This window comes from Eptesicus fuscus, chromosome 4 (assembly GCF_027574615.1).
Source record: "Eptesicus fuscus isolate TK198812 chromosome 4, DD_ASM_mEF_20220401, whole genome shotgun sequence".
NCBI lineage: Eukaryota > Metazoa > Chordata > Mammalia > Chiroptera > Vespertilionidae > Eptesicus > Eptesicus fuscus.
The window spans coordinates 58,974,089-59,000,544 of NC_072476.1; the positions used below are offsets into that span (position 1 = coordinate 58,974,089).

A 26,456-nucleotide genomic window follows, 5' to 3' on the forward strand; every position below is an offset into this window, starting at 1 on the left:
CCCATTAACCTCTCCCAGCCAGTTCCTGTCCCCCCCCCCCTACCCCTCTCCCTTCCCCGGGCCCTCACCACCCCATTGTCTGTGTCCACAGGTTATGCATACAAGTTCATTGGTTGATCTCTTCCCATCTACCCTCCTCTGCCTTCCCTCTGAGGTTCAACAGTCTGTTCATGCTTCTATGACTCTGGGTCTATTTTTGATCATCCATTTATTTGGTTCATTAGATTCCACATATGAGTGAGATCATGTGATACTTATCTTTCTCTGACTGGATTATTTCGCTCAGCATAATACTCTCCAGGTCCATTCATGCTGTTACAAATGGTAAGAGTTTTATTTTCCACTTTTTCTAGCCCAGGTTTTTTTCTCTGAGCCTGCATAAATAATGCACTGTGAAAAACAATTTTTCCTAAAGTTGGATGGTACCAATAGGAGATAACCTTCCATCAGACCGACATCTAAGCCAGACCTGTGCTTGCCCTGGTATTGTCCAGCCGACTGGACTTCAGTGTGTGTCATCTTGGTTGTATCTCCTCTAGGACTCAACACAATTCTCTTGCCTTTCCCTCAGGTATAGGCATTACAACTACAATAACTGTATCACTTTCAAACTCACCTATAAACAATGGGTATTTAATTCTGGTTTTTCTTGTCTTCTTCCATAAAACTGTCCACATTTCTGTAAGCACTTATATCTGCACTTGTCTTCAAGGAAGTGTTTCTAATGGGCTAGCCCCAAAGGTGGGGTTATGTAGTCGAAATGTGACTCTACAGGCTTGTGTATATGTGTGTGTGTTTTCTGTGTGGAGATGAGGACAATTCCCAAAGAAAGGGTTATTGTGAAGAGAGCAGAGGCTCCTAAAAGGTATCCACTTAGAGAGTCATTTTGTACAGTAACATATTGACTCTGAGAGGTACTTCTGTAAAGAAACCTGTTGGGAAAAGGTGAATAAGTTAGAAGATACCATAAGGAAATATTTTTAGAAATTAATATTGTGGGATATTCTGCAAGATAATTGGATTGGTCTCTTCAAAACACAATACCTTTTTAAAAAGTTCAGGGAGGGAAGATGGCGGGTTCTCCCTGAAGATGGTGTTTGTGCTTTAAAGCTGATGCTCTCCATCCGCCTCCCAGCAGTGAAGGCTGAGGGGCGCTGCAGGCGCTGAAGTCCTTGTTGAAGTCTCCGCTCTGGAGCCTCTCACAGTGGAGTTTTTGGATGTCTTTGGGAGGAGAGACACATGAAGATGAAATAAAACACCTCACAGTGTGGTCTCCATGTAGGAGCTCATTGTTCCTGACTCTCTCCTGTGACAAAGGACAGGAGGGAGTGGGCTTTTCCTCATTTCCAGATCCTCCTGACTGTGAGTGTGAGGTGAGCTGATTATTAGGCTGTGCAGATGCCTTTGAAGGCATATTCTGGGACTCCTCAACATATTGTCACCTGAGAAAACAACCCAGACCCCTATCAGGACCAGGACCAAATGGCTGCTTCTCAGGGACCATTGACCTTCATGGATGTGGCTGTAGATTTTTCTCAGGAGGAGTGGGAATGCCTGGATCCAGCTCAGTGGAAATTGTACATGGATGTGATGTTGGAGAACTACAGCAACCTGGCCACTCTGGCTATACCACCTAAAGATAACCAGGCCTTTATGCCAAAGCCCGGAATACAAGATTTATTCTCTGAAATAACACTGAGTACACATAATGGAGATAACAGTTATCAGTGGATTGAACATTGGAAAAACATTAGGCAAGAGTCACATCTTAATCATCGTTCAAGTGAGCTTGCAGAGGACCATTATAAAAGTGGAAAAGTCTTTGACCAAATGTCCAATCACAACATACATCAGGTTATTCCTGTTGTGGAGAAGACACACAAAGGAAGTAAATGTGTCCAGTCTTTTCAGCAATCATCAAATTACAATGAACAAGAGAATATTCATACTGGGGAGGAGGCTTACAAATGGAATCCATGTGGGAGAGTCTTCAGTCAAATATTCAATCTAAATAGATGCAAAAAAAATCCATAGTGGAGAAAAACCTTATATATGTAAAGATTCTGGTAAAACATCTATTTGGCCTTCAGGTTGCATTGTAAATCAGAGAATTCATACTGGAGAGCAGCCTTACAAATGTAAAGCATGTGGCAAAGCCTTTAAATGTCATTCATCTCTCATTGTACATAAGGGAAGAATTCATACTATTGCAAAATTTTACAAACTCAGGGCAAATGGAAAAGGCTTTAGTCAGTCCTCAAGACATACTCAGCATCATAGAAATCATACGGGAGAAAAGTCTTATAAATGTTCAGAATGTGACAAAGCCTTTACCCAACACTCAACCCTTACTACCCATCAGAGAGTTCATACTGGACAGAAGCCTTATAAATGTAGAGACTGTGGCAAAGTTTTTAGCTGGCCCTCAAACCTTACTACCCATCAGAGAGTTCATACTGGAGAGAAGCCTTATAAATGTAGAGAATGTGGCAAAGCCTTCATCGATTCCTCCAACCTTAAAAATCATCAGAGTGTTCGTACTGGAGAAAAGCCTTATAAATGTAGAGAATGTGGCAAAGCGTTCAGTAAGTCTGCAAAACTTAATCGACATCAGAGTTCATACTGGAGAGAAGCCTTATAAATGTAGAGAATGTAGGAAAGTCTTTAGCCATTCCTTCTCCCTTAATTGTCATCAGAGAGTTCATACTGGAGATAAGCCTTATAAATGTAGAGAATATGGCAAAACCTTCAGTGAGTCCTCAAAACTTACTCGCCATCATAAAATTCATACTGGAGATAAGGCTTATAAATGTAGAGAATGTGGCAAAGCCTTTAGCCGGTCCTCACACCTTACTTATCATCATAGAGTTCATTATGGAAAGAAGCCTTATAAATGTAGAGAATGTGACAAAGCCTTTAGATGGTCCTCAAATGTTACTATGCATCAGAGAGTTCATACTGGAGAGAAGTCACATGAATGAAGAGAATGTGGCACATCCATTGGCAGCTCCTCAAACCTTACTGCATATCAGAGAGGACATACTGGAGAGGAGCCTTATGAATGTAAAAATGTAACAAAGCCTTTAACCAGTGTTCCTGCCTTGTTGTACAGCAGAGTAGTATTGAGAGAAGTATTACAGATATGAGGAGTGTCATAAGTCCTTGACCAGCAGTGAGAACTTACTGAACATCACAGAATGTGACTGGGAACAAGCCTTATGAATGTGAAATATATAGTAAAGTCTTTAAAAGCCATTCATGTATTACTGTACATGAGAGACTTCATACTGAAGAGAAATCTTTCAAATGTAGAGCATGTGCAAGATCCTGTACCTATAGCGCGAAATTTACTGGATATCAGAGACTTTTATAATGGAGGAAAGCCGTACACTGTAGAAAATGTGAGAAAGCACTGGCTGGCTTGCCTCAGTGGTTTAGCTTGGATAAATGAACCAGGAGGCCAGGGTGCAATTCTGGGTCAGGGCACAGGCCCTGGTTGGGGACTCAATTCCAGGTATGGGTCTTGCAGGAGCCAGCCGATCAGTGATTCCCCCTCATCATTGATGTTTCTATAGCGCCCTCTCTTTTCCTCTCTGTGCTATAACAATGGCATCTAAACCTCTTCCTCCTCCACATCAGCCCTTCAGGCCCCTGTAGCTTCTGTTCAGTAGTTTGGAATTTTACTAATGCTATAACTGACATCAGAATTTGGCAAATATATTGCTTTATATTCATGAAGTAGGAAGCCCACCATTCAATTTTTATGCTGGATTCTAAAGTTTTGAATATTATTAATTTTGGGGATATAACAGATTGGCTTCTGTGTACTTTAGAAAAAATAAATACAAATAAAAAGGTCAGGGAGGCTGTTTTAGAATAAAAGAGACTAAAGAGCTTTAACAATCAAATGTAATGTATGGACTAATTATATTTTAGTCCATAAGAAAAAAATCTTTACAAATTATATTGAGGACAAAAGATAAAATTTGAATATAAACTGGGTATTATGATATTAGGGAATTAATGCTAATTTTCTTAAGAGTGATAATACTTCTGTGGTTATGCAAGCATGTCTTAGGAGATACATGCTCAAATTTTCAGAGGTGACGTGTAAGCATATGATTCTGCAACTAATTTTCAAGTTATTAAAAAAACAACAACACACAACTAGCTCTAACTGGTTTGGCTCAGTGGATAGAGCATCAGCCTGCAGACTGAAGGGTCCCAGGTTCAATTCCGGTCAAGAGCATGTACCTTGGTTGCGGGCACATCCCCAGTAGGGTTGTGCAGGAGGCAGCTGATCGATGTTTCTCTCTCATCGATGTTTCTAACACTCTATCCCTTTCCCTTCCTGTCTATAAAAATCAATAAAATATATTTAAAAAACCAAAACAAAAACAACTAAATATATTTAACAATGTTAACATTTTAAAATGTTAACTGTTGAAACTCAGTGGTGAATGTGTGGGTGTTGTTTTGTATTTTTTCTTCAACTTTTCTGTGTATCCTATATAATAAAGAGGTAATATGCAAATTGAACCTCACACCCTCACACAATATGGCTGCCCCCATGTGGTCAAAGATGGCTGCCACAAGATGGCCAGCAGGGGAGGGTAGTTGTGGGCGATCAGACTGGCAGGGGAGGGCAGTTGAGGGTGACCGGGCCAGCAGGGGAGGGCAGTTGGGGGCGACTGGGCCTGCAGGGGAGGGCAGTTGGAGGCGACCAGACAGGCAGGGGAGGGAAGTTAGGGGTGTCCAGGCCTGCAGGGGAGGGCAGATGGGGGCAACCAGATTGGCAGGGGAGGGCAGTTGGGGGTTACTGGGCCAGCAGGGGAGGGCAGTTGCGGGCAATTGGGCTGGCAGGGGAGCAGTTAGGAATCAATCAAGCTGGCAGGGGAGTGTTTAGGCGGTGATCAGGCAGGCAGGCAGGCAGGCGAGCGGTTGGGAGCCAGCAGTCCCAGATTGTGAGAGGGATGTCCGACTGCCAGTTTAGGCCCAATCCCACAGGGAATCGGACATCCCCTGAGGGCTCCCAGATTGGAGAGGATGCAGGCTGGGCTGAGGGACACCCCTCCCCCAGTGCACAAATTTCGTGCACTGGGCCTCTAGTTTTGTAATAAAAAGTTAAAAAAGGAGAGAAACCCTATTTAACCTACTGTTCCAAATACTTAACTATAAAACTATTTTTTCTTTTATAATGTATTAATATGGAAGCCTCTGCTGCTTCACAAAGTATATTGTAGGACACATTGGTCTAGGGTAGGCTCTTAGTGAGTATATTTTAAAAATATACAATAAAAATAAAGATTTCAATGAAGAATGAAATCTTAAAAAAGTTCAAAATACACTTAAAAATCTCCATCCAGCTAGCTGAGGAAATGTTTACTGTATCATTTGCAAGGAAGCCGCTCGAAGGAGTTTCAAGCTTAACAATGGCATGACTTCATTGGCTAGATGAATGAAGGTTGCAGGTTGCATAGTAGCTCTTGAATGTTCAGTACCCAAATCTTTTCTCTTAGTATAACCTCATGGAAGATGGCATAGGCTAAATTTTCAATCACCTGTATCCTTTGGTCCTTCCTTAGATGAAATTATGTATTACTTAGAGTACTTTCAGAGAGAAAAGTAAAAAATTATAGGCATTTGAGACTTCCCATTAGGGATGAAGTTATAAGGAGACCTAATAGTTTCCTGTGACGGTAAATTTGATGTGTTAATTTGGGCTACAGGGTGTCCAGATATTTGATTAAATGTTATTTCTGGGTGTGCGTGGAGGGTGTTGATGGAAGAGATTTGCATTTGAATAGAGACTGAGTAAATCAGATTGCCTTCCCCAGTTTGAGAGACTGAATAGACAAAAGGTGGAGGGAGAGGTACTCTCTGCCTGACTACGGAACTGGGCAGAGGACCTGAACAGACACTTCTCCCAAGAAGACATACAAATGGCCAACAGACAGACGAAAAGATGCTCAACTTCACTAGCTATTAGGGAAATGCAAATCAAAACTACCTCGCACCTGTTAGAATGGCTATTCTCAACAAACCAAGAATAACAAGTGCAGAGGTTGTGAAGAAAAAGGAACCCTCATTCATTGCTGGTAGGAATGTAAACTGGTACAGCCACCATGGAAAACAGTATGGAGTTTCAAGCCTAACAAATATTTCTTTTTGTAAGTCTTCTATCCATATGCCTAACTCATATGATGAATTACTCAGTAAATAAGTGTTGAGTGCCTACTCTGTGTTGTATATTGTTTAAGAATTTGGAATATACATGGTGGGACAAAAGTAGGCTTACAGTTGTGAGTATGTGAAACAGTGTCTTGTATTATTATTTACTAATCGTATTATTTTCCTTAGGAACAACTGTAAACCTATTTTTGCCCTGCCCTGTATCAGTGAGAAAAACAACCTGAGAGAGCATTGACTCTGCAAGTGAATTTTACCAATCTTTGCCCCTTTCTGCATCTTAGTTTTGCATTTGTGCATGTACAGGAAACGCTATAATGGAAAGCTTGCAGATTCTCAGCTGAAGGACACTGGCAAACAAGTGGATGTATTGTTCACAAACGCTGTAGAACCAAGGTCAGTTAACGAGGAGGGTACCAATTAAATCTACTCCTTGACCTTGTTCTCAGCAATCCACACCAATAGACACTACTTTCATTTTTAAAAAAGGAGTTTTATATGAACACGCAGCATTCTGAGGTTACAGCTTCCTTCCTAGCTGCAGATCTCCTTGGGACAGGGAGCCGCCCGTACCCACCACTTGGTGCTTCTTTTCTCCACTGTAGAGGCTGGTCTGAGCTCAGGGATAATTGCTTACTGAAACTCGGCATTTTTGAAAGGGACTAAGGGAAGCTTGTATGTCTCCCTCCTGCAAGTCCAGCTTCTAATGAAGTGGAAGCTAGGTTGTAAATAAAGACCCGCACTGATTTTCTTCTGAGAAAACACACTACCATGAAACAAAAACACTACACATCACCCCCACCCCAACAAAACAAAAACAGCACAATTACATTTCTCACAGTACCACTGGTACAATTTCCGGGCTCCTGGGGAGAGCAACGTGCGGATTTTCCTCCTGGAAAGAAAGGCAAATTGGTCCCCAAGGTATACTTGATTGAAACACAACTCAAAATAAGTAAAAACAGATGATAACCCAGCAAATAAAAGCTTGGCAATTTAGCTAAAACAGACGATGTTATCCAGAAACCTATGGGAGCGTAAAAGAGAACTTTTAAAAAAGAATTATAACCTTGACAATTTCACAAAGGGCTTGCTCCCTCGTTTCCAAGTGGGAAAATGTGAACAGGGACTGAAAGGAACGGGAAGAATGTAGGAAAATGTAAACATTACAAAAAATACATATCAGGAGAATGGAGAAAGTGGACAGCTTCCGTGTCCCTCTCTCGGAGACCCTCCGGCCCGCTGTGATTAGAGGCTGTGCCGCGGCGACAGATGACCGGTCTCTGGCCACGGACCACCTAGAATGCGTTTTCGCAGGAGCAGGGCAGCGGCCAGGGGGGTGGCGGCGGGGGGCGCAGGCAGCCCTTCTCTAGCTGCTCCCGCCGAGCGTGGTGATAATGGGGATGGGGCCAGCGGTGGCGGTGGAGCGCCTGGAGGCCTTGGGGTCCCTCGTCGTCCTCCGAGACCGCTCCCCGCACGCAGCAGTCCGCGCCCAGGCGCTTCCCCAGCCGCCGCCCAAGCTGGCAGTCGCCGGCCTGGAAGAAGAGGTAGACGAAGGGATCGAGGGCGCTGTTCGCCACCCCCACGAGGCGCAGGGCCACCGCCAAGTCCTCAGCATCCCACTCTCCCACCGGTCCCGACGACCACGCAGCTGCCAGCCGGGCAGCAAAGTAGGGCAGTTGGAAGCCCGCGAACAGCAGCGCGAGGACCAGGCTCATCTTCAAGCTCTGTACTTTGGCGCGCGGTAGCGCGCTGTGGGCCGGGGCTTGGCCGGGGCTTGACGCGGGCTCCGCCGCAGATGGGGCCGGGGGCGGGCGCTGCCACCAGGCGCAGACCAGGCGGCTGCAGGCGACGCCCAGGACCGCGACCGGCGCCGCGAATCCCGCGGTGGCCTCATAGAGCGCGTAGACCTGCAGGTGCCAGCGCGGCAGGGGCGCGAAGATGCCGCGGCAGCGATGCTCTCCGGGCCAGGCGCGGGCGGCGGGCGGCGCCGAGGGGGCTGTCCCGCGCACCGCGAAGACCGAGGGCAGCGCCAGCAGCAGCGCCAGCAGCCAGCCCAGGGCGGCGAGGGCGCGCGCGGGCAGCGGCGGGCCCTGGGGACGGCGCACGGCGCGCTGGCGCTGGAGGGCAATGAGCACCACCAGGTGGGCCGAGGCACCGCGGCCGGACACCTGCAGTAGCTGCACGAAGCGGCACTCGTGGTCGCTCGCGGCCCGAGGCGACTCGCCCAGCAGGTCCCAGGCCAGCTGCGGCAGCGCGGTGCCCCCGCACGCGTACAGGTCGGCCAGGGCCAGTTGCACCAGCAGGAAGTCCATCTTGCGACGCTTGGGACCCGCCCAGGGCCCGCCGCTGCCGCACAGGCGGCACAGGACCTTGGCGTTGCCGGCCACGGCCACCACCAGGACGGCCCCCAGGTAGACCAGGCGGCTAGGCGGGCCGGGCGGCGGCGGCGGCCCCGGAGCTGGGACTTCCCGTCCGGAAGTCAGGTTGAGACCCCAGCCCGGAGAGATGGCTGCGGAGTGGTTGGGCGCCGGCGACAGAGTTGGGAGGCTGAAGGAATGATACTCCATTCTTACCTCGGAGGAAGAGCAGGTACCGAAGACCTTAGGCAGGGCGTAGGGAACCGAGGTGGAGGCCAGGCTGCGCCGGGGCGCGATGCCGCATCTGTCAGTTCCCAAAGTTAGTTGAAAACCCACGTGCACAGAGAGGCAGCTGGATTCCGGTATATTTGTGCTTAGATGTTTTTCATAGGTTGCCTTCGTCACTTGTCACTCGAATGTGGGTTGTACACTCGAGGAACACACATGATTCCTATTCTCCACCTTCTCCGTGTCTGCCCGCCCAGTCCTTCTCCCCTTCCCATCTCTGCCAAGGCCCCCAGGCTGCCCTCGCAGGAGCCTCATACCACTGGGCTCTGGAAGCTCCAGGGTTCCCAGTTTACCCGTAGAGCCCATCTGGACGGAAGGTCGTTTTGCCGGGCCGTTGTAAAGGCTCATGTTAACCCAAGACCAACACACAAAAGATGAAGCTCCTGACTGAGATTGTACCCCTCAAAATGGTTCCATGATTGCCATTAAGTGTGTGTGTGTGTGGGTGGGGGGGGGGGGGGTAGGAGGGAGGAGAAAGAAACAAGGAACCAGTTTTGATGAAAAACATAAAAAAGGGTTGAGATGATGTGGATCTGTACTAGCAGGAGAAAAACAAACACAAGAAACCTAACAGCATTTTGAGCAAAGAGGATCCCATTAGATGAATCTTTAATAAAAATGTATCTTTGGCCAACAATGAGAGGATTTATTTGGATTAAAGTCAGTGATGTTTGGCAATTAGGAGTTGCAGTGGTCTGATACCTAGTTTCAAATACTCATTACTAGAAGCAGAGGATCACAGCTGCTCTCTGGGTGATATAAAATTCATTTCATTAGTCTGAAGAGGGCATCAAGAGGTTTTATGCAAATGGTAGTACATTTGCTACTTTCCCCCTAATATTTTCATGCAGCGATGATGTGTCATCATGGCTTCTCGTTCTCTTGATTCTGTGTTCCAGCAGGTGGGAGGTAGCTAGGAGGGACTACGCTTCCAATAAGCTTAGAGAAAAGGTGACTAAGAAAATAACAAGCCAGCCAAGTTTTTAAAAAGCAATCCAAGTTACAGGAAATGGTGTAGGTTAAATGCTGCCTCTTATTTTAACCCTCCAACTTCACAAATTTTAGTTTTCTTGTTGGAAGCATCAATTTGTCTTTTGTGCACCCTCCTTATTACTTTACCCTGAAAGTAGAATTCCTGCACTTCCTGCTCTGGGAGTCTATTGGGGTTCACATACCCAGGCTGAGACAACATTTGGCACTTCAAGGTGCATGGGGTAGGAGGGCTTGGTGGGTGCCAATGACAATCTTGCCATTTGCTGTAGTAATCCAATTTCCTGAGCTATTGTCCTTTGGCTAGAGACTTTATAGTTTTCATCATCATATCACTAGTGCTTAACACTGGGCCTGACACATGGTAGGTTTCAGGAAATATGTTTTGAGTTGATGAATTAATGGAGATGCATTTATTTTCACCCATTGTGCTGGGCACAGTCAAGGATCATGAGTTGTATTTCGTTTTAGAACTTCTCTATTGGCCTTTAATCTAGAAGTTTCTTTGCCTTTTTCCTTTCATGACACCGATGGGTCTGAAGGGTCCATGGCACATATTTTGTAGACTGTCTCTAAAGTTGTATTTGTTTTCACATAATTAAATCTGGATTAGACTTTTGGGGCAGAAATACTAGATAGGAGATAATTTGTCCTCAGTGTAATCATTTCAGGGCACATAATGCTGGTTTGTCTAAATATTGGTGATGTATGACATATGTTTCAAAATTAAGTAGTTTATTATAAAAATAGTACATATTAATTGCAGAAAAATTAGACAATACAGATTAGCAACAAAAACATTTAACATACCATGCAGAGGTAACATTAATACTCAAGTTATATATCCTTCAGACTATAATGACTAGATCTATATATTTACAAAAATATATGTTTTGTATCCTGCTTTTTTCATTTAAAATTATATTTAGACAGCTGTCTATATCAGTCAGTAAAAAATGTGACATAATTATGTTTAATGTGAAATTAATTACAATGATTTAAATAGCCTCCTATTTTTGGACAAATGTTTTTCAGTTTTCACTTTAGAAATAATTCCCTTCAGATACATTCTCCCATACAGTTATTGGCATTCAGTTATTCCCTTAAGATAAAAGCCTAGAATGGGAATTGGTAGGGCAGAGCACACGTATTTTTAGAGCATTTGAATACATGGTGCACAAGCAATGTATGTGTGTTTTTCCCACGGAGTCCCATCATTGTTAATTTTTGTCATTCTCTTATATGAAAAAATAGTGTTTGTTATTTCTTCATTTTTAAATTAAAGAAATAAAACTCTCCATGCTTGGAAGTGAGAGCCAGGCATTGGTAGGCTTTAAACATACTCAGGTGATTCTAATTTGCAGCCAAGTTGTGCACCATTGTTATAGATTGGCGGTTAACAAATTTATGGCCCACAGATTTAATCCTGTGTTTTTGTAAACAGTTTCCTGGGTACACAGAGAAGCTCATTTATTTACTATTGTCTGTTGCTGCTTTCATGCTTCTAGGGCAGAACTGAGTAGTTGTCAGAGACCATATGGCTCACAAAGCTTAAAATAGTATCTGGCCTTTTTCATAGAAAAAGATAAAACAAAGAGGGATAGAGTTTCTTTGTCAACTGCCCTGTGCAGAATTTTGCTAGAATTTACTGTTTCTAGAAGGTTCTGCTTTATTGTGAAGGCTACTCCCTTTCACCCCCTGCCCTGCCATGACCTAATGTGTTAGTTTTCTCCTCCAATGTGATATTTGAAAAACTCTAACTCTAATTCTAACTCATATTACTTCAACAAGTACTAAGCTTCTACCATGTGTCAGGCACTTGGGCTACTTTAGGAAACAGGCAGGACAAAAGGCCATTCCTGTATGGAGCTTTCATCCTAGTGGGGAAGGAGGTGTGGGAGACACTATAAACAAATTAAATGTGCAAAACACACACTAAATTGGGTGGGTGTGATGTTTTCTATGGAGAAAAATAAAGCAGGGAAGCCCTATGAGAAGGTAGAATTTGAGCAGTGACCTGAAGGTGGTAACAAAGTGAGCCACGTGGAAATCTGAGAGCAGAACTGCATTCCAGCCAAAAGCATTGACAAGCACCAAGGTCTTGAGATGGTGCTTGCCTGGTGTGCCAGAAAACAACAGGGAGGTCATTGTGGCTGGAGCAGAGTGAACCAAGTGGCAGTGTGCAGGAGATAACATTTGGCAGATCAGTGGGCCTTATAGGCCTTGGCTTTGGCTTTTACAGAGTAAGATGGGAAACCAGTGGAGCGTTTTGAGTATCCAGTGATGTGATTGGATATATTTTAATAGAATCAGCAATGGGCAGACTCAGGGAGACCTCTTAGGAGGCTACTGCAAAATTCTAAACATCAGAGTATGGTAGGTTGTAACAGGATGGTAGCAGTAGAGGTACTGTATTTTCCGGCGTATAAGACGACTGGGAATATATGTGTGTGTGTGTGTGTGTGTGTGTGTGTGTGTGTGTGTGTGTGTGTGTGTGTATAGCGTATTTTCCGGCGTGTAAGATGACTTTTTAACCCAGGAAAATCTTATACGCCCAGTCGTCTTATACGCCGGAAAATATGGTAGCTAAAAATGAAGCCCAAATATTGTCCTCAATCCAGTTTATAGTTTGTGTTGGTTTCACTCCGTTTCTGGCATTAGGTAATTTGTCTTGGTCTTGCAAGTTTTTCTGTTTTTCTGGTTGTTAGATGCATTGGTCTGCCTCTAAATGAATGCATAGGAAGGTGGTGGCCTCCAGGAAGGGGGACTGGGTGGCTGGGGGACTGGGAAAGAAAGGAAACTTCATGTTCACTGTTAACTCCTTTGTACCTTTCAAAGCTTTTACCTTTTATAATATAACACCTATTTGAAAACGCAGTAATAAAGTCAGTCATATCCAGGGTCTATATCCCATCAATTATTTCAAATACTCGAACCACATAAACATAAATAGTCCATGTCCCATCAAATACAAATAATTCATCAGATACCACCAAATATCCACAAATTACTATTTTATGGTCCATAAGTAATAATCAATAATAGTTAAAGTTATTCTACATTTTATATTATTCAGATGAATGTAACTTTATATTCTATTTGATTTTATCCTTTAAAGAGGTTTTTAAAAATATATAATTTATTGATTTTTTTTTACAGAGAGGAAGGGAGAAGAATAGGGATAGAGAGTTAGAAACATCGATGAGAGAGAGAAACCTCAATCAGCTGCCTCTTGCACATCCCCTACTGGGATGTGCCTGAAACCAAGGTACATGCCCTTGACTAGAATCGAACCTGTGACACTTCAGTCGGCAGGCCGACGCTCTATCCACTCAGCCAAACTGGTTAGGCTGATTTTATCCTTTAAATACTTCCATTAAGTTGTAAGAAGTTGCTAAGAATGAGATGTTAATAGTAATCATTTTTGAAAATATATAATTCTATAATGATTTTTTATTTAAAATAATATGCATTCTTTAAAAGTAAAAATACCTGTAATAAAGGTTTACATTTAAAACTAACATATAAAACACATAATTAATCATTATCTTTTAATATTTCTATATAGCTCCAGAACATTATTTTCTTATTTTTGTTGAGATTTTTTTTGGAGGAGTATGGGTTTTAAGCCACTGATCAATTGCACTTTCATACTTCCTCGGTTCTTTCAGCCAGTCTTGATGCCACCTAAGATTTGCTATAACATTTGAATAGTTTTGCCCTACACTTTGTTTCCACTTGATAAACTGCTCTTTATTGTATTGGTGGACAGAAGCAGAAACTTTAGGGTAGTTTATAATGGAACGAAGCTTTTGATCCAAAGAATAAGTAATTTTTGGAAACTTTGTAGCAATATTTGTTAGTTCATCTGGATCTGAGGAAATATCTGAAAGAAAAAATTAAATACCTGTCAAAAGAATTACCTGAAACAAGAACATTTTTTAGAATGTCATTACTCTGTGACAGATGATGTTTTAGAATTTATTTTTATTTTCAGTTCCTCTTAGTATAGTTTGATGATGGCCAGTATAAGTGGTAAACAATATAACAAAAGTTAAATACCTCTGTGAATGTTTTTTCAAATTATCTCCCTACCATCATCCCACTATCCCGTTTTTTCTGATCCACACTAAGATGGCAGAAACAGTCAAATCCTTATCACTAGTGAGCTGGCTTAGCGCTAATTCTTTCTGACTTTGATGCTTTGCTTACTTTGACAAGCCAAGAAAAAAAAATAGTATGCTTTTATTGTCCCATATCAATAATCCAAACTAAAGAATTATTTTGAGTTAATAATTTTGACATTTGTAACAAGGAAGGAAATGTAGGGAGAAATGAATGTTAATAATGGCATTAGTGCATATAGTATGTGCAAAAAGGAGGCAAGGGATAAATAAAACCTCAATTCTAATAATGCTGCTTTAAAATTAATTCACAGAATAGTGAAGCTAGGAGGCGTTTTGCAGGATAATGCTATCATCTAGTAGTGTTGTAAAGCTCTGTAAGATACCGGTGGGGTCCCTCAGCCTGGCCTGCGCCCTCTTAAAATCCAGGACCCCTTGGGGCATGTCAGACTGCCGGTAGTGCTGCTGCGGAGGGTGGGGGGAGGCTCACGCAGCCGCAGCTGCACTCATGAGCACGTGAGCCCAGCATCTGGCACCCATTGGTCAGCTGAGTAGCACTCCCGCTGTGGGAGCCCACTGACCACCAGGAGGCCGCTCCTGCATTGTGCATCTGCCCCCTGGTGGTCAGTGCGTGTCATAGCGACCATCGAGCTTTTGACCAGTTGACCGGTCGCTTAGGATTTTATATATATAGATAGGTAATAATCCTCCAGAACAGCTGAAAGCAAGGTATAATGAGAGGGTGTTAACTACTGATTGGGAAAGATAACCATGAGTATTAGAAGACACCTTGATCAGAGAAAAACAGTGGTTTTGATCTTGAGTCTCAGATCAGAAGCTTTAGGGCACTAGCTCTGGAATACAGATGGTGATTTGCAAAGGATCTGCTCCTCACATAGGCAATCGTTTGTAAACTGTCCCACCATGAGAAGCAGCAGATATTCATGTAACAATGATTACTGGATCTCTTAGGCAACACTATGTAGGTCAGCTCAGCACACATCATACTACACTTAGGAAATACATGAACCAATTTACCGAAGAGTTGAGGAGATACTGAAGCACCGTCAGAGTAGGCTATATACTTCCACTGGTTAGTTCGAAGCATGTAGGTGGACGCATTCACATTGCATCCATGGAATTCACTCAGAATCCAGGGTGGATGTAGGTTTTTTAATTTATATTTATTCTCAAACATTTCTGATGATAATGGCAACAAAGAGTATCCACTTAGGTTCTGAGGCAGAGGAATCCCAGCAATGTCTATAACACAAATAATACAATCTTTTAAAATAACTCATTTTTTATTAGTTGGACATTCATTAATGACATCATTAAAGGTCACAGAGGCTTGTACATGTATTTTATAAGTAGATTGCCTGCATCCAAGTGCTTATTCCAATAACCATGCCTGGGCATGTTAACTACTTTGAATCTTAGTTTCCTCATCTGTAAAGGGAATAATAATAATACCTGTATTTCATAGACTTATTTTAGGTTTCAATATAATAATTTATATGATACTCTGAGACCAGTACCTGGCACACAGGAAACCCCCCAAAAATATTTATTTATATCAGTCCTTTATTTCTGAATGATTAAATAATCACAGTTGCTTCTCACATTTGTTCTATGAGATATTAATAACACCTATATAAGAACGGGTTTATTAGTCACACATGTTTGCAAACAATGGTTAAAATTACATGGGTGAATTTATTGTAAATGTAAATTTATTGCTGATACATATCATAAACCTTCAGAGGTGGTGTATAGTATTCCATGTGTCCCAAAGTTATTTGATGACAAAACTTTATTTTTACCCCCAAGTAGTACCTTGAGGAATTAGTATTTTGCAGAACATATGTTGATAAATCCCAGATTATACTGATTTAAAGAAAAATAATTTATTTTTTTCCTCATCAAATATAGACATATAAACAATAGCATGAGAAATGTCTAACTTAAAAAGAAGTTGTAAAAAAAAAAGAGGTATTTAAATATAATATAATGTAAAAATTGCTTCTAAGGTGTCTTTTTAAAATTCAAACTATCTTTTTCCTATAGAAAAATTATCATTAATTATGGCCAGGTACTCAGGATAGTTCCAAAATGAGCCTGTATTTGCCCTCTCCACCCCCTTTCTGGTTTCAATGTTCTGTGTTTTTAGGTCTAATTAAATATTTCTAATAAAAAATAGAAAGTAATAAGTAGTATATCTGCATTGCCAGAAATTAAACAATCATATCTATGAAGTTATGAACCTGAATATCTTCAGTGGCTTATTTGATAGTCATATCCTGATTGTGAATCTCGGGAAGGAAACATGACTACAGGGAGTAAAGGCCAAAGGAATCTGAGGAATATTATCCTCATATTTCAGATATGGATTGACTCACAGAGGAGTTGCTCAAGATTATAAACAAGTCAGCAGGGCCTCTGACTACTTTGCTCACTCATGCTCCAGCATTATTACAAATAAAGATTTATAGACTTACATTACTTACCAAGCATAGTAGGGTAAATATCCACAAGAGAAACCACATCTGATACTTGTAGGTTGGCCTCAATTCCCGGTCCCATTATTAAGAGTGGAACGTGGGCACTAGCTTCGTACATACTCATTTTATAAAACTGCCGATGTTCCATGGCCAGCTCTCCATGGTCTGAGGTGTATATGACAATAGTTTTCTCAAGAAGATCTAACTGGCGAAGAGCCAAAATAATTTCACCTACAATATAATCAAGATAAACCTTAATTAGTTAATGCTTTATTCTATCATAATAAGCTCATCACAACTCTATCCTATAAGAGTTTGTCAGGATGCTACTTAACATCTGAATATTATCTACTGCTCCTAAGTAAATACTGTTTCATGTGCCTGTTCCTCAGTGGACAGATGAGAGAGGAAGGAGAAAATATAATACCTATAGTATAGTTTCTTTATTTGAAGATCATGCTGGCATGCTTTATATGTTTCTACTAGAGGCCCAATGCACGAAATTCTTGCAAAGGTAGGCCCTCGCAGCTGCCCCAGCTGCTGCCTCAGCCCTCACAGCCCCGGCTTTATCTGGAAGGTCGACCAGATGGTCATTCTGCTGTTTGGTCTAATTAGCATATTAGCTCTTTATTATATAGGATTAGAGAATAGGGAGGAAATTTTCCCTTTAGTGACTGGAATGATAAAAAGACAGGTCTGGACATCAGCACTATACATGTCAGATAGTGAAAGGATTGTTATCACACTGACCCACAATTGCTGCCCAATGGGAGGTGATAAGAGGGGTCAGAACTCCTCTTCCCTGCAACCCTTTTCCCAAATCCCCAATCACCAGATCATGCTCATGAAGGTGGTGGAGGGTTACGGAATTCCATTTTTGAAGAAGGACTGGAAGTAGTATAGACAGTATATGAGTGTGATGTAGCATATTCTTGGAGCGGAATTCCTGGACAGTAACATCTTCTGACCAGTCCCTGTTTCTTAGTGTCCTGAAACTTCCTCCTCGTTATAATTAAGAATTACAGCAAGGCACAGTCCAGAGAAAGTAGGCACCCCTATTCTGGCAGTTCCTCAATCTGGGATCCAGGGTTCTCTGTTTTATTTAACACACACACACACACACACACACACACACACACACACACACACACACACCAAAAACAAAAAAAATCACAGGTGATTCAGAGGTCCAGTCAGAACTGAGACCAGGGCACCCTGGAGTTATTTACAGAGTTCAGACCATGAGGATCTTTTAGCTGAACTGTAATTGCTTCCTAACTGATCTTGCTTGCACTCCTCCTTCCTTGCCACAGTATTCCTTGGACCATTCTGGTGGATAGCTTTCTAAAATATCTGATCATGTCACACCCAGTTTAGACCTTTGTCACAGTTTCCTATCATTTAATTCTTTAGTACAACACACAAAGCCCCTGTCTACCCTCCAAGCTCAGCCCCCTCAGCTTCCCCTACACCTTTAACTTTCACAACCCTACCAACTTAGAATCCCCTGAACTAATAATAGTTAGTCTAGACTTTCTTGCCTCTGTACATATTCTTCCTTCTATTATTGAATGCCTTTTCTTCCACCATCTACTTGGCAAATTGCCATTCTTCCTTTCTGACCCAGCTCAAGCCTTTCCTCCCTGGTGAAGCAGTCCCCACTCCCCAGGTAGAGTGAATCACGCTGTCTCCAAGACTCTACAACTTGTATATTACTGTAGGTACAACAATGTATTATCATTGCTGATAAGTGTTTACTGAGTTCTTACCATGTGGCAGGCACTATGATTGCAAAGCTAGGCACTTAAAATACAATGCTGAATAAGACTGAATGTCCCTGCCTTCATGAAGCTCATAGTCTTCAAGGGAAATGGACAGTAGACAAGTAAATCAACAAAATAATTAAAGACTATGACGTAAGCAAACAAGAGTAAGTAGGATGATGGGGCTGGTATACTAACTTAGAGTGGTTGGGGAGATACCCTGAGGAGGTGATATTTGAGCTGCCAGCTGAAGTTTACTTTGTACAGAAAAGGTGTGACCCATACTTCACTAATGCAATTACATTCTACTCCAATGTGCAGCAAAATAAATGATTCTGTTTTGTGAAAAGAACTTGTTATAAAAATGTGTATTTTTTTTAAAACCAGGGTTTCTCCATCTGAACTGGAAACCGCCATAACTCTACAAACACTTTCTTGACAATCATAGAGACAGGTTTGGTTTTGAGCTGAATTAGAGAAGGAACTTCAAAATGATTCTGTACCAGAATACACATGGGGAGACTGACTTCGCCTTTAGTTAAGTTTGCTCTGAGGGGCCTGGGAGAATGGGTTTGTTTTGCAGCTATTAGTCTGGGCAAAGTCACAAGATTCTACAACTAAACTGTCTAATCTCCTAGAACCTAAGCTGCCTTACAATGACCTGTCACACGTGTATCTGTGTTTGGCTGAATACAGGCAAACTTCAGAGGTGTTTAGGGTTTGGTTCCAGATCAGCACAATAAAACAAGTATCACAACAAAGTTGTAATATTTTTGATGGTGGAGGGTCTTCCCTTTAATTTGTAAAAAAGGTGTCTGTGAAGCACAATAAAAAGAGGTATGCCTGTACTGGTTACTGATTAAAGCTGGTAAAAGGTTTTGTTTCAAGCAGATGATATAGCCTTCTATGACCTTTTCTTTGCATATGAAAAAATCTGAGCATTTATTAACTTATAAATAATTAAAATAAAAAAGGCTTTTATTCTACTATTAATAATGCAAATTATCCGATTTTTATATGTGAGTCTTATAATCCTAAGTTTGAAGTATTTAAGCAACTGATATAAAAAATCATCTCAGGATTTCATTCAAGTCACCAGCGAGCATAATCATGGTTTGTTGGCAAAATATTATACTTTTTCTTCATGTAATTGCTAATTATTATACCACCTACCAAGCATGGCATCAGTCTCAGCACACATAGAGTAATAAAATGCTCTAATATTCTTAATTTCTCTTTCTGTAAACTTTCCAGTGCAGTTTTTTGTGTAAGAAGAGTAATAATCTATAGGGTGCATTTCTGACAGAGGCGACCACTTTGGGATTTTGATGGCATCATAAGACACCTAAAAAGGGGAGAAAAACAAAGTAGTAATGTTCCTCTCATCCAACAAGTATGTGTGGTGAACTAGACATACATACTTTAATTATTCAGGATAGTAGAAAAGAATGATTAGGAATCATGTACTGAAAATAGTAAAACAAATAAGTAAATTAGAAGCAAATTGTCAATATTCCCACTAATGATAAAACAGATATGAAAATGACATGAGCTATATTAGGCAGTATTCTAGTACAGAAAAAGGGTCTGAGCACTTTAAGATATTTATATAATCACTTCAAATTTCAGATCAACACCCTAAGATTGTAGACTTCTTTTCTCTAATAGTTCACTAGTAAAAATGGCAATATCTAGTGAGATAGCAAAATATCTGGTAAAAACAAATACAACTTTTTCATATATATAAATGCTTACAGTTTTGGTGAAAATGTTTAAGATTTAAGTCATATATTTAAGTAACTTAAAAAAATTCAAATATCTACTTACTATTTATTTAAAAGTTATTTGATTCATTTCATTAGGCTAGTACTAACTCCAGACGAATTTTTTAAAGATGGAGCCAGTTAGAACTTTTTAAGAAGACATGATGTATTTGGAACTTGGACAGTATTTCCTTTAAAATAGGGTGCACTAAGTAGTGATTCTGATTAAAGTTGCTTAAGTAACTTAAATTCGATTTAAGATGACATGTTTCAAAACACAGACAGTCCTCCCTCTGCATGGTTCAGATTTTAGTTACCAAGGTATATTAACTGTGGATCAGTGCATAAAGTACAAACCTTCAGTCATGCTGCTAGCTAGTTAGTCTACAAATCACTATATGAATGAAAGATGTGTATCAGGGACTCATCGGACCATTCCTTTCAAAGCCGGTCACTGACTGGTCACTGCACATCTTCTGTCCATTACACACACAGATAGCACACGGCGCAGTTGTGCTGCCTCCCTGTCTCCTAGTGAGAAATCCGTGAGACATTGTATAGAAATGGATAATCAAAAGAGGGAATTGGTTAACAAAGATGAGTGTACAATAAGAAGTAAATAGTGGTAACACTGGAAGTGAGGTTTGATTCAAATGTTAACCGGAGTCATAGAAGAAATAGCTGACGTGGGAAGGTTGACACCGCTACATAGGCAGTCAGAGGAACTTAGTGAAGACACACTCATGGATGTAAATGAGGAAGGTCATTGCAAAGAAAGGGCAAACATGCCCTAGCGGAAGTGACAGTGGCAAAAATCTTCACAGGAAAGGAACTCTCAGAAATATATAACAACACTGAAAGAGCAAAGGGAAAAATGTTGGAAGACAATCCAGATTTAGTTATGAATCTGACAATATGCCATGATATAGAGAAGATGTTTGCTCCTTATCTAAATTATACAATGAGAAGGCAAGCACTGTTCAAACTACTCGATATGTTTTGTTTTGTTTTTTACAAAAAAGCAAATACTTTAATTCTCAGTGTTTCTAGTTACAGTGCATTAAATAAATATTGGTCTCACTGTTTTTCATTTCCCTATACATTTTTAACCCCAATAAGAGAGTTTTAAATGTTTTGACAAATGTGTTGAGTCCTAGAAAAAATGGTCACTCTCCCAGTTGATTATTAAGATCTCTTTGAGCAGTTTCATCTGGCATGGTCATTTTTTTCAATCCTGAACTGTGTACAGTGAATACTGCTTGCACTTAGAGAACATCTTTCAGTTTCTCTTTTAATAGACCTATTATGTGCAAATGTATTCAATTCAGCAATAGGTTTCTAAGTTTTAACACTTATCTTATTCTATAAAATTGCCCCTTCAGCTTTTGTCAACCAGCTATTGGTCAATTTGATTTAATGAGAATACTCAAAATTTAAGTTTTTCTTTAAAAGTGATAATAAAAGAAACAGTGAGTAAATACCAATACAATACAGATACAATGTTAACTTCTAGTTTTGAGCACACGTAATGTACTTACTTTTTTAAGCCAATAAAGAGATGTGTGAAATGTTGAAGATCCAAAATTCTCTCCTGAAGATGGTGAAGGATAAGGGTGTGGTAAATTTAATCCCAAATATAGGACAAATGGTTGAGTGTGATTAACTGCTTCTTTTCTTAACCAGTTTACTGCTGTGTCTGTAGTCTTCCAGTCCCCTTCCATTACTCTTACTTTAGTCTTGTTAGGGATAAGATTAACCATAGGTCTGCCTTCTTGTCTGAGTAAAAAAGGAACATCTCTTGTCCATGCCTCCACACGATTGCTGGGGAGTCAAAAAGACAGGTATGCTGTAAGGTATTTATAAAGTTTTAAAAACTAAGCATAAACATAAGAAAGCAACATGAAAAATGATTTTATTTTCTTTTTTTAACTTGACAAAGGAAACTTTGGTTTAACATTTGAAATTGAGTCAACGTATTTCACCTTATTAACAAAAAAAGGAGATACAATACCCATGCATGGGAAAACTATTGCAAAGTAAGAGTAAAAGAAACCTTTCTTAACCAGATAAAAATATCTCTAAAAAGCTTAGAGCAAATGTTACACTTGATATTTGTTGAAATCTTTTCTCTGAGATTGGGCATGGCATGGCATGAAAAACAATTTTTAGACTCAGTCTTATAAATGTTCAGACTAATAGATCTCATTAAGAAAGTTATTGAGCATTACAAATTCAAAAACAAAGAAAAAATAATAAGGTATTCATTCACCTATGTGTTCTTTAAAACTTAGCTTATTTAGAAAAGTTACTTTTTTTATAACAAGGTATTTAGTAAAATAAAAGATGTTTTGGATTCCTAGAACTTTTTAATTTTATAGCATTTTGTCTTTTTTGTTGTTGTTATAAGAAGAAAGTATTTTTAGCCAAAGCTACTATAATTTTCTCCTGCCACTAAATCTTTATATTTTTAAAATCCTACCTCCCAGGTGTACCTTATGTGTTTATGAAGTTTAATGTTTTAAATTGTTTCTAGCTTTATCCTTTTCATTATGAGAACAATTTTAACTATGATCTAAGCTGTCTAAACTAATAGTGATACAAATTTCTTATCCATTAGAAACTAAATATACTTTCATTAGCTGATTTAAAAGTTAAATGATTCAATCAATTCAATTTTTCTAAATCTTTAGTCTGTTTTATCTAACTACTTGGTAAGTTAAGTAGCAGTAGTTACTACTACTTTTTCTCAATACATGTAAAAGGATATTTAGTTGGCATAATTATTTAGGAAGCAGTCGTGAACATTTCTAAGAAGCTTGTTTTTATAAGATAACAATGTAGAAACAAAGAATATTTTATAGTAAAACATAAACCCCCATATTAGGGGAATTTCAAACCACCTAAAATGACTGATGACCCATAGATGAGCTAAAATAGAACTGTTATCTGCCGTTTGAAGACAAGAAATGTAAACAGACACAATAAAAATATAATTTTTGTAGCAGATATACAATAGATTTTGATAAATATAATGAAAAGTAGGATTCTGGTGGAATTACATCTAACAGATTCTAATCAATTCTATCTAGCATATAGAAAGCCCTAAATAGTAAGTTCTATGAAAACAATATAATAACTATGAAAACAATATAGCATTGGTTTCTCAGTCTTTTGCTTAACTCATTGCTGAAAGCTCACTATATGTGACCATTATTAGGTTACTGCAGAGAGTGGGATGTTAGGGGTTTATTACACCAGCAATACTTGTGCTAGAGTCCCCTTCCCTATTCTTTTTTTAACTCTCTGTGTTCCTGAGATTTTTTTTTTAAAACATAGGTTGATCCCCTTCAGGGTTGAAAGGCTCAAAATCAAGTTAATTTTGATCTAATGTTATTATTATGGCTAACTTCAAATTTAGCTTTATTTTGCCCTCTTACTAAATAACATGTGACTTACTCTCCTGTATTAGTGGCATCCTCTTTTGTCAATTCATGGTTATGTGTGCCTTTAGCATGAATCCTATCACTGCTGGTACTCAAGTAGAGTTACACCAAATTATAACAGCATTATTAGGGCAGCTGGGACAAGATTATGGTTGAAGGTAAAAGTTCTGCTCTCATAATTGTCAATTTTTCCTCTTTTCTGGCTCTCTCAGGAATCTTGAGTAAGCTATCTGATTAAGAGAATAACATTTTGGTTAGTTGATCCATGTTCAGGCATTGTGCCTAAGTATAAAGTATAATTTTACTTCTCCATAATATAAAATCACTTAATATATTTTAGGTATTCAGTAATATTAATAATTATAATCAATGTTGACTGTTCTGTGCTCACTACTCCCGGGCCATCCCAAGCCTCCTGGGCTCTTGTTCAGCACTAGAAGAACAGTAACACAGAATGAGCAGTGGCTGCTACAGGAGCTGTGATTCTCAGCTCGGTCTGTTTTCTCAGCCTAACGCTCCTCCTGGTCAGCAATAACACAAATGAAGAAAATGGGGCCCTAGCTGGTTTGGCTCAGTGGACAGAGCATTGGACTGCGGACTGGAAAGTCCCGGGTTCGATTCCGGTCAAAGGTACATGCTCGGGTTGCAGGCTCAATTCCCAGTGGGGGGTGTGCAGGAGGCAGTCGATCAATGATACTCTCATCATTGATGTTTCTATCTCTCCCTCTTGCTTCCTCTCTGAAATCAATAAATATATATATAAAAGAAAATAGGGAAAGAGAATGTGAATATGCAACTTTATAATCCTATATAATAAAAGCCTAATATGCTAAGTGTCCGGTTGTCTGGTCGTCCAACCAATTAAAGCGTAATATGTTAATGATATGCTAAGGCCACTCAACCATTCGCCATGACGTGCACTGATGACCAGGGGGCAGATGCTCCAACTAGTAAGTTATCTTGCTGTTGGGTTCTGGCCCATCAGGACTGAGCAAGACGGGCCGGACACGCCCTTTAGCCCTCCCCGTGGTCCCTCCCCAGCTCGTCAACCTCCTGCGTCCCTCCCTGACCCTGATCGTGCACCGGTGGAGTCCCTCAGCCTGGCCTGCACCCTCTCACAATCCGGAACCCCTCGAGGGATGTTGGAGAGCCGGTTTTAGCCTGATCCCACAGGCCAGACCTCAGGACCCCACTGGTGCACGAATTCGTGCACCGGGCCTCTAGTTTATTATAATTACTGTAATAGAAAGATAACGCTTTTAAAATTATAATTCTCTTTACTAAGCAACCACTGTCTCCAGGCCCTTTTTAATTAGGCCAAATTGTTGCACCAGGAAATAGTATCTTTTGGCCATGTGCTTAGATCTACTTCTTGTTCTAAGTGCTTTCTTTCTCTGCACCTTCCCGACCATTAATTGCTATAACCTTCTCCAAATATAAATTTTTTAATTATTTGCCCAATGTGGGTATTTTGAACACATTTCTTTCTTTTCCATTTCTATGTGCTTTGTCTGGAATATCAAGAGTTCAGTTTCAATCAGGACAATTAAAAAGAACTTGTACTAATGGGGAGGCACCACAACTACTGTGGTTTAGATAAAGGTTCATTGGCTCCTCTCATTGTAAATTTACAATAGACATGAACATACAGTGTATATTTCTTCAAGTGTGACCCAGGGATCTCTGTGAGGACCCAAGAGGCTTTCAGAGGATCCATGACATCAAAACTATTGTCACAATAATATGTTATTTGCTTTTTCCATTCTCTCTCTTTCATGAGTGTACAGTGAAGGAGAACACTCTTATTTAGCCTCAGGTGGGAGCTCAGATGTGGAGTATACTTATCTCAAAGGTGTCTGTTCTCTGTAAACTTAGAGAGGCTTCAATGTCATTTTGTTTAAGTATCCTTCCTAAATGGTCCAAGATCTCCTTCAACTCTTGACAGAAATGTAAGAGGGACTTCTCTTCTCAAAGAAACACACAGAATAACCACAAGCTTCTTATAAAGGTGTTCACAGTTGGTCACACCTTGTCCTCCTTCATCCTGAGAAAGTACTAAACTGAGGTTCAGTTCTTTTAAAAAAATATATTTATTGATTTCATAGAGGAAAGGAGAGGGAGAGAGAGATAGAAACATCAATGATGAGAGAGAATCATTTATTGGCTGCCTCCTGCACACCCTACACTGGGTATGGAGCTCACAATTCAGGCATGTGCCCTGACTGAGAATCAAACCACTCTTGGTTCTTAGGTCAACACTCAAGCACTGAGCCACTCCGGCCAGGTGAGGTCCAGTTCTTTATATCCCTGCTACTCCCAAGAGTGGTCCACGGACCAACAGCATCAGCGTCACCTGGGAGCTTGTTACAAATGCAGTCTCAGGCCCCATCCCGAACCCCCTGAATCAGAAAGGGTATTTAACAAGATGTCCGGGTGATTTTTATGGATGTTAAAGTTTGAGAGGCACTGCTCTACATAACAGTGCAATAATTATTTTATGAAAAAAACACACCTCAATTTTAGAATAATCAAAATAGTTTCCCTAGTAGCCCATAAATAGAATTACTCTACCTTGGTTCAATTCCAGAAAACAAGGTGATGGCTAAACACACTCTCCTAATAGTCAGCAGTTTGATTAATTTCTTGTTAACACCAAAATCTCCTTTTACTAAAAATGGAAAATAAAGCTACCTAACACATTACCAACTAATTATTGCATAAATTTGCATATGTGCCAGTGCTGTGTGGGTTTTCTGTGCCAATGTGCCAAATTCTACTGGATACCATCAGTCCACAGGTGGCACAGGATTAATTTACATAGTGACAATCTTATCTGAAAAAAACATAATTAAAATTGATGAGAAATAAGTTTTCTTTCAAACTGAATTAGGAGCCTAGAATTAAACCTTCAGCTTCCTAAGATTCCTAAGATAATTAACTATCTCAGACTGTGGGGAGATCCATATTTCTCTCTCTCTCTCTCTCTCTCTCTCTCTCTCTCTCTCTCTCTCTCTATTGTGCAAGTGTGCATATGC

At 40.4% G+C, this 26,456-nt stretch overlaps 3 protein-coding genes across 4 annotated transcripts in view; 1 reads left to right on the forward strand and 2 right to left on the reverse strand.

Moving 5' to 3' along the window:
* The first annotated feature begins 1,482 nt into the window (after nt 1-1,482).
* LOC114232605 (putative zinc finger protein 56) lies at nt 1,483-2,981 on the forward strand. The gene is made up of 2 exons (XM_054714337.1): nt 1,483-1,754; nt 2,732-2,981. Exons 1-2 carry the CDS (start codon nt 1,483-1,485, stop codon nt 2,979-2,981), a joined length of 522 nt encoding a protein of 173 aa, XP_054570312.1.
* Nucleotides 2,982-6,813: 3,832 nt separating this feature from the next.
* On the reverse strand, nt 6,814-8,759 carry GPR150 (G protein-coupled receptor 150). Its single transcript, XM_008144557.3, has 2 exons — nt 7,259-8,759; nt 6,814-7,084 (listed from the first exon to the last, which is right to left on the reverse strand). Exon 1 carries the CDS (start codon nt 8,757-8,759, stop codon nt 7,488-7,490), a length of 1,272 nt encoding a protein of 423 aa, XP_008142779.2. The 3' UTR covers nt 6,814-7,084; nt 7,259-7,487.
* Nucleotides 8,760-13,076: 4,317 nt separating this feature from the next.
* Nucleotides 13,077-26,456, reverse strand: part of ARSK (arylsulfatase family member K) — a 40,951-nt gene continuing 27,571 nt past the window's right edge. For both annotated transcript variants that reach the window (XM_008144531.3, XM_054715059.1), the window contains 5 exons: nt 21,517-21,799; nt 19,389-19,560; nt 16,459-16,683; nt 14,990-15,214; nt 13,077-13,713 (listed from right to left, as the gene is read on the reverse strand). In XM_008144531.3, coding sequence (XP_008142753.2) covers nt 13,406-13,713; nt 14,990-15,214; nt 16,459-16,683; nt 19,389-19,560; nt 21,517-21,799 — 1,213 coding nt within the window. In that variant the 3' untranslated portion in view covers nt 13,077-13,405. The remainder of the gene's footprint in view (nt 13,714-14,989; nt 15,215-16,458; nt 16,684-19,388; nt 19,561-21,516; nt 21,800-26,456) is intronic.